Below are 8,928 nucleotides of genomic sequence, written 5' to 3'. Positions count from 1 at the left end.
TCCCAAATTAGCCCTGGCCAGGGGCCAATTGGAGTAGACATGGGAGTGTCCAATTGTTGGGTTGCCATGGGTACAACATCTGAATGGTCAGGACTCTGAAGGCCACACCTGCAGTCATGTGGTCCCCCAAACCCCAAACACCATAGCGTACGTGTGTCTTTGCCTGTTTGCTAGGGCCATCTGGTCTCTGCCAGCATGGAAGTGTGAAGAATGTAGGGTTATATGGCAGGGCTATTGAGGCCATTTGGCTTCAATAGGAAATGCAACATAGCAGGGTATTCAGCAAGACATTCCAGGGGAAGGCATGAGACCTTTTAGAAATCAATATTTCTATACACATGGACAGGAACAATGGGCTTTTTGAACAGAATTCTAAAGGGAAAGGAGTTTTCCTCCTTTTTCTCCAACACTTTTCATCATTCCAAAAGATCACAAACAAGTTCCAGTCTCCCTATGTTATTGATTTGGGTGTCACTCTTTAACCCAAATATACAATGCAATTTTACCAATTAGTTCCACATTTTAACATCCTGTTGTATAACTTAGAGCTTAGAGCTCCATCATTCAGGTAAAGGAACCTTGGAGGAGGAAGTAAAGAGATGTAGTGCTGTTTAGATTGAGATCATGATGTTTAAATAACTGGTCTGATTTATGGCCACATGAGACCTGGAGGTCATCATATGCCTCAGTCTATCAATGTTTCCATTTTCTGCAGGAAGAAGCCCGGGATGAGTCCTCAGACGTACAACACTAGCACAGAGTTTGTCTTGGTGGGCCTCTCCAATGACCGTGAGACGCAGATTCTACTCTTTGTGGTCATTCTCCTCATCTATATACTTACCCTTGTGGGGAATACAGGGATCATTGTGTTGGTACAGAACAACAACCACCTCCACACACCCATGTACTTCTTTCTGACACACCTCTCCAGTGTGGAGATCTTTTATATCAACACTACCGTTCCCCAGATACTCGCTCACCTTCTAGCGGGTCGTGCGGAATTGTCCTCAACCCGTTGTGCATTACAGATGTACACGGCTTTGGCCCTAGCGAGCACTGAATCCCTTCTGCTGGGCATCATGGCCTACGACCGTTATTTGGCCATCTGCCATCCCCTGACCTATGCCACTGCCATGGGAAGACAGTGCCAGTTCCAGCTTGCCTCAGCCTGCTGGGTAGCTGGCTTTCTCATTGCTGCCATATGTGTGAGCGTCACCTTTAGCCACCCCTTCTGTGGCCCCTGCTGCGTCCAACATTTCATCTGTGAGGTACCAATGGTGCTGAGGCTCGCATGCAATGACACCTTTATCACAGAAATCATCATTTTTGTCTCTGCAGCATTGGTCCTCTTATGTCCTGTTTCAATCATCTTGACTTCCTATGGACTCATTCTGGTGTCTTTGTTCCGAATGCGCTCAGCTACTGGACTGCGTAAGGCCTTATCTACATGTGGCTCCCATTTAACTGTGGTCGTCATGTTTTATAGCATTGCCAGTTTTGTCTATATCTTACCACAGTCAGGAGCCTCTGCTGACAATGGCAAGGAGGTCGCTGTGTTTTACGTTGTGGTCACCCCGCTTCTGAACCCCATCATATACACTCTGAGAAACAAGGATGTCCATGAGGCAATGGCCAAGGTGGTACGAACATGGGGATTTGAGAGGAAAGGATAAGTGTTGACCTTAGTCCGAGGGTACAAAAGGGGGGAAGTGTGGATGCTATGAATGAGGTGCTTTGGCGTTGGGGGTTTAAAATGAACATTAAAGCACTTCTCACTGTAGATGTTGAATCAGTGTACATGTTGAATCAGTGGCCTTTCTCTATGAGCCTAATCCACTTCAGTTACCACAGTGATGAGTTCTCATTAATATGTGTAACCCTATACTTGGTTACCCTTTGGATGAGGGGTGGGAAGGATGGACCCAATACATCTGCTGTCCTGCCTGGCTGTTGGATGGGATGGGATGGTAGAGCATGAAATGTTCAAGGAGGCCTTGAGAATAGCTGAAGCTGAATAAGTGACTTGAATGAAGCTGAGCAGGAGTTCCTTCCTAAAGCAGAATATGTTAGGAAGGAAATGGCTGAATGCTGAGATGATTGAGTGGTCTACCTCCACCATGAGAGGCAATAAACCTCTGAATCCCAGGGCCAGGAGGTAACATCAGAGGAAGGGCTTGGTCTCTATGCCCTGTTGTTGGACCACCAAAGGAACTGGTTGTCCACTGTGTGAAACAAGATGTTGGACTAAATGGACCACTGGGGGAAACAGATGTATATTAAACGTTCACCAATTTTTAAGTAAAAATCAGTACAGAAGTAAGAAGTCTTGCCTACACCTGGGAGTTCTCTATTCAGAGGGATATTTCCTTTTAAATGTCAAAGTACAGTTCAAAATGGTACAGTTCACCCTGACCTGGATAGCCGAGGCAATCCCAATCGCATCACATCTCGGAAACTAAGCAGGGTCGAGTCTGGCAAGTACTTGGATGGGAGACCTCTTTGGAATACCAGAGGTGGGAGGTGGGGGCAGGCTTTATTCAGCTACCTCTCTGAACAGCCTCCAGGCCCTGAGTAGTGGTCAGTCACCAGAGGTTGATATGATTTCCAAGTGCACACACACATGCACATATGAAAAAAAAAATACAAAAAAAAGGTAGTTAATTTTATTAGCTCCAGAACAGAGCTTTTTACTAAGGGTCCGTGGGTTCATAGTAAGGTTCATAATAAATAAATAAATAAATAAGAAGGCTAGCCTACTGTTACATAACTTAACCCTTCATAGGCACTTTTGCTTCACAGCTTATGATGAAAGAATATTATCATGTCTCATCACTGAGATAATTATCTGGAGAGGAAGATGGTGGGAACTCATGCTGGTCCATAGGAAGAATAATACCCCCCCCCAAAAAAAAACACTGTTCCATATTATTAGGGACATACACAATATGCATGAATGGTGAGCATGAATGGTAGCAGAGTTCCCCCTAAGCTGTGCTAGGGTGTGTTAGCATGCAGATTTCCCACCATCTGTGCAGAGATTTTACCTTCTGTGCAGGACGGTTGGTCTGAGGTGTTTGGCAGGAACAGCAGGAGAATAGTAGGTCAGTCGCCCCCTTGTCTCCATGGCCTTGGGCTGGCAACGTGGCCCAGTGCTCCTCCATGGCCTCCCACCGCCAGTACCGGTGGCTAGTGATGAGGATGGAGGTCCTGGCCTCTGTCTTCACCACTAGCTGATGGTGCTTGTGGTGGGAGGCCACAGAGGAGTGTTGGGCCGTATTGCCGCCAGCTTGTGAGGGGGGGGGGCAGGTAGCAGAGCCAGGCTCACAAGCTGGTGGTCAAGCATCCTGGCGATCCTCCATGGCCTCCTGTCAGCTAGTGGTGATGGTGGGGATGACGGTTGGGAGGAGGGGAGATGGGCAAGATTGGGGGTCAGGGGGTGGGGAGCGTTGGGAATTCTGTGAAAGTGAACATGATTCCTAAACAGGGAAGGGGGAGGAGAGAAATTCAAATAAACACAGAAATCCAGTTTATAAGAACAAATTATGAATTTACCTGATTGTCTGTACAGGTCTAAGGAAAACCAGACCATAATTTCTTATGTGTGTCTCTGATATTGTGGAAAGTTTACTGTAATCACCATTTGATGTGGAACTAATAGGTCATGTAAGTGAAGCTACAGATAGGGGCAGTGAAACTGAGGTGCCCTGGAAACGTCCATTGAAACGACTAAAAAGAGTAAAAATAGATTAGTGCATACAGTTCTTTGTTGTGCTAAAATCCATGTGTCAAAGGTTTCCAGGGAATATAAGGGAAGAACATACTATGTGTTCATAGGGATGCAGCCAGAGGGTATCTGTTAAAATTGTGTCATACGGACTGGATATCGCGGGGGGGAGGCATGGCTAATTGCCCCGGCGCAATTTGATCCACGATTACATGATCAGACATGCCGGCGGCACACCACGGGTCCTTCCCTCGGCACCGGTGGGTAAACGAGGGACCGGAGGGGAATGCCGTGCGCCGGCGCGAGCACACTACGGGAGTCTGGAGGCAGCCTGTGGCAAACGTTTACTAGTACTTTGGAGGTACTACTTTTTTAACACGCATTTTCGGCGGTAAGCCACAGGTGCGCTCCACTTCCCAGATGTTGGGGTGTGATCGCATCCGGATAATCCGCCCACCATCCGTGCCTCTCCCGCGGCAACTTTGTCGTGTGACCGGGGCCTAAATATGTCAGAAAGAATATGCAAAACCAGACGATACTCTGTTTAGGGTAATAGGAAAAATAACTGGTTTCTATTTTTCCAACACTGTTCATGGCTAAATAGGGATTTTCAGGGCTCTTTTTGTAGCAGGTACTCATTTGCATATTCCAAGGGTGTAGACTTTCCAATTTCCCCGGGGGTGGGGCTGGGGCTGGGCCAGAGGCATTGCTGTGCTAGGAGCAAGGGTGGCTCCCAGGGGAGGCTGAGAACCTTCCTGAAAATTTCGGCGGGGGCTGAAGCCCCGCCGCCCCCACGAAGATTACGCCTATGAGCGACACACCCCTAATGTAGCCAATCCTCCAAGAGCATACAGTAGCTCCTGTAAGAAGAGCTCTGTAAGCTCTTGGGGGATTGGCTACATTAGGGAGGTGTGGCCTAATATGCAAAGGAGTTCCTGCTACAAAAAGAGCCTTGTAACCAGGTCTCTCAGTCCTAAACTAGTACTCTAACAGCTACACATACTGACTCTCTAGAGTATTCTGTTTCTCCTTTGTGTTTTCAGGATGCTGACTTTTTCACCTACTTTTTATTTTTATTTTATTTTTTAAAATCTTTTTAAAAATTCACATACATTTTAAAACACATTTTTAAAAAATCATCTACATTTTAAAAATGTAGGCTCCCTCACAACTCTTACACTAGTAGCTCTTTTGGCTAATGGAGTAGAATTTTTGATCATGAGACTCCACAGCTTAGAGGGGACGCTGCACTCAACTCCAGTATGCCACACGGATGAGCTACGGATGCAGCAGAATGAGACATCATGTATGACTTAGCATCACACAAGACTCCAAATATTTCTCAAACATACACCAGTATTCAATACATGAAATACATGAACTGCAGTAAATAGGCTGGAGCTTTAAAGCAATATCTCACATTTACTAGTGGACACTCCCAAAAGGAAAACTTCACAGATTCTAAGTTCACAATTTCAATGGACTGAAGAACATGAACTTCAAATGTCCATAAAGCAAGTACATAAAGATAAACAGTATAAAGTATGTTGCAATCAGCAAGTAGATCCAGTCCTTAAGACTTGAGACATACAACAAGAAATAGGCTGCAGTCGAAATAGGCTGCGGTCAACTCATCCTCCAGATTGTTCAATGAGTTTTCGATGCCTTCATCAGGACTGCAGACGGGGACTCCCGAAGAGGCACAGTCACAGGAACTTCTCAGCCAGTAATGCCTCCAAACTGTCTTATTGTACAGCGATGTCTCTAAAGTGAAATTGTATACAATACATATCAACATCAAGATTGCCTTGCCACTAAAATTTGACTTGCTAATAAAGATTAAATATCTTACTAAAAATGCTTTATTTTCCTTTGTTCATGATGGAGACGTGTAACCTGATTCTATAGGTGTTCTTCCATCTAAATTAATGTAAAGACGGCTCTTGAGAGCCGCCAAGTATCTCCTAATATGTAAAGCCCATTCATGCCTTCCAGGTGCAAATTGCCTAATCAGCTTAACAGTGGTGTCAGTTGAAGGAAAGCAGTAAAATCTACATATGCACTGAGACCCAAAGGTTCACATGCTCCTAATTTAAAGATAAACTCTGGCCCCGGTAACACGGGAGATTTTGGCCCAGGAGAGGGACGGATCGGGGGTGCAGCAAACGGGCGTGAGCACACCGCAACATCTGGGAATCGGCTTGCACCCGTCCCTGATCCGTCCCTTCAGGCCAATAATGCGCTGTAAAAAAGAACCACCCCTAGAGGAGGATTTACCTAAGATGCCGCATCAAGTGCGGCTGTGGGATCGCCGACAAGCTCTTCGTTCTCAGCAATTCCAGCTCCCGGCCGAACTGCGCATGCTCACACATGCGCAGTTCGGCTGCCTTGCTTCCCTGTCAGTGGCTTCCCCCCGGCATCTGATCGTGCTGGGGAGGAAGTGCGTGGCGGCTCAGGGGATCTATGTGATCCCGCCGCCACGGCCCACGTGTCTCTTTTGGTGCGGCTTTTAAAAGCCGCACTTTGACCGTGTCCCCCCCGTATGGCATTCCCCCCCCCTAAAGGTATTGTTTTGATGTCTGTAGATTACACAGCATTTTATATCTTCTATGTTGTGTTTTTGTTCCTGCCAGTGTTGTGTCAAAGGTGCTTCCCTAACATCATTAGCGTCTGGAGCGGTGCTCTAGGACACGAGTTTTAAAGGCTCTAGTACAGATCCCAACATATAATTTTTTGCAGGGACAGAGGATTACATACACAATATTCTTACTCGGGCACGTAGAATAATGATGACATTTAATCCTATAACCATTAATAGGACTAACAAACTCTATTATCTCCATGGTGTATTTACAGATAGAGCATTTACCACACTTTTTATGCCCTATGATCCTGTGAGGAACTAAAGAGGTTTTCCCCCAAAATGTCTGCATGCAATAATATGTTTTTTATATTCTTTCTTCGTCTAAACCCAATCTTGGGAATATCTGCACATCCTGGCAAATCTGAGACCATGTCCCAATGTTTTCTAATAATCCCAGCTATTTTGGATGCAAGATTAGAATACTGTAAGCCCCAGGTCACAGATGTGCCAGGTTTTTGTTCCCCCCCCCCCTTTTTAAAAGAGATGACTACGATGTGTTTGAGAAATATTTGGAGTCTTATGTAATGTTAAGTCATCCACGATTCATATTTATTCATCTATTTCCTTAATTCATTGTTAGCAGAATGAGATATAACAGGATTGAAGTAAAAAAAAAGACTGTCATAGTGCTTCATTCAGCAGGGAGGCATCCCTCTGAAGCAAGCTGGAGGAAGAAGCTCACCGTGGTGGGTGGAGCTGTTGCTACCACGAGCCAAGAGACTGACAAGCGGATTTCAAACTGAGCACAGAAATATGAGTGAAAGAAATCGTTCTGTGTCCCCAACAGATTGGAAACTGTCCCCAATTCTATTCAACTGGCCAAAATCGAAGGGAGAGCATTCCAACTTTGACTGGGTTTTGGCAGAGTAGAGGGGAACGGCTCCGGTGCTGAACAGAGTACCTACATAAGAGAAAAAGCCCGGAGTTCCCCTCTCATGTCACCCTTCTTGCCACCAAAAAAGTCAGCCCTCTTCAGTCACCCCACCAATAAATTCTTGCTTGAGGGTGAATCTCATCATTTCAAGATAACTATGAAAGGGTGAATCTCATTGAATACAGAAGGACCCGCTTCTAATTAAATACGTCTACGAGTGCACAATTAATGGCAAAGTGACAGCACTCTGCATATGCCGTCGACCATTTTGTTTCTGGAAAAGTGGCACCTGCTGGAATCAACGGTATTGGGCCTTCTGAAAGTGAGTTTGGGGTTGGTTGTATGTAGTGCCTTACCCAGGGGCGAGGGAATGCCCTCAGATTCAATATGGCCAAAGATCTCCTTGCTTTGCATTACTTGGGTGGTGGAAAGTGCTGTCAATTTGCAGCCGGCTTGCAGTGATCACTTGGCGCTTTCAAGGCAAGAGATGCTCAGAGGTGGTTTGCCGTCACACCGTCCTCTATGTAGCAACCCTGGATTTTCTGGCTGGTCTCCCATCCCAATGTTAACCAGGGCCGACCCTGCTTAGCTTCTGAGATCTGAGGAGGTGAGGCTAGCCTGGGCCATCCAGGTCAGGGCTTGTATTATTTGACCACATGGGAAATTTATATATATATAAGATTTGTAGCCCATGTGGCTGGCCCTCCCCTGTACCACAGGGTTCAGAGTGGATAATAATATTCACAATTTAAAACTATTAAAACAACTCCTACAATAGTCCAGGGCTCTTTTTGTAGAAGAAGCCCAGCAGGAACTCATTAGCATAATAGGCCACACCCAACAGCAGAAGCTCATTAGCATATTAGGCCACACCCCTGACAGCACAGCTCATTAGCACATTAGGCCGCACCCCCATGTTACCAGAAGTCTGGTTATCCAGCCACACCCACCTTTTGCTTGTTATTCTGTTTACCTTTTTTGTTGTCAAAACCCAGGGCCTTTTTTGTAGCAGGAACTCCTTTGCATGTTAGGCCACACACCCCTAATGTAGCCAATCCGAATGAGTTTCTGATGTTGGGTGTGGCCTGTTATGCTAATGAGTTCCTGCTGGGCGTGGCCAACTTGGGAGCCAGCCGGAACTCTGTTCCTGTGCGTTCCTGCCCAAAAATAGCCCTGGTGACAATTGCACGGATCAATGTGGCTAAGTCAGGGTGAGACAGAAAGGGAACCAATTGTTTAATCTGACGCAGATGGAAAAAACGCCTGTGTTATGTATTGAAGTGTGTATAGAACTGCTATGTGAACTGTGCCATTGAGATGCCATGTTAAGCTTCGCCCTGGGCTAGGATCCTAATGTAACCAATAGGAGCCCTAGCCCAGAATATGTTAACCAATCACATTGCAAAGCGGGAGCGCTTCTGATTGGTCCTTATTGCTTCAACCTCATAGGTTGCCTTATTGTACAGTGGGTGTGGCTACAATAGCCGGGAGTGTTTAAATATCGACAAGCCAGTGTATTTATTCGAATGGGTTCTGGCTGGCGATTGTTGTACCGTACCGGAGAAGTAACTGAACTGAAGAATAAACCGCATTCTTGCTGAATCACTCTCCGACTCTTTGTTAAGTGCACGACTTAACAATTGGCGACGAGGATGGGATTCTAGTGCGGGTAGGCAGCCCCGCTAA

General features: G+C 46.0%; 1 protein-coding gene across 1 annotated transcript; it reads left to right on the top strand.

Annotated features, from left to right (window-relative positions):
• The first annotated feature begins 728 nt into the window (after positions 1-728).
• On the top strand, positions 729-1,673 carry LOC107111729 (olfactory receptor 2J3-like). The gene has a single exon (XM_015412743.1). It carries the CDS (start codon positions 729-731, stop codon positions 1,671-1,673), a length of 945 nt encoding a protein of 314 aa, XP_015268229.1.
• Positions 1,674-8,928: the final 7,255 nt, after the last annotated feature.

Source organism: Gekko japonicus, unplaced genomic scaffold (genome assembly GCF_001447785.1).
Source record: "Gekko japonicus isolate JY-2015 unplaced genomic scaffold, Gekko_japonicus_V1.1 scaffold669, whole genome shotgun sequence".
Taxonomy (NCBI): domain Eukaryota; kingdom Metazoa; phylum Chordata; class Lepidosauria; order Squamata; family Gekkonidae; genus Gekko; species Gekko japonicus.
The sequence above is the reverse complement of the archived record's forward strand: the minus strand, read 5'-3'. Positions and strand labels throughout refer to the sequence as shown.

Coding starts and splice junctions, on each gene's coding strand:
- LOC107111729 (XM_015412743.1), top strand. CDS start 729: ATGAGTCCTCAGACGTACAACACTAGCACAGAGTTTGTCTTGGTGGGC.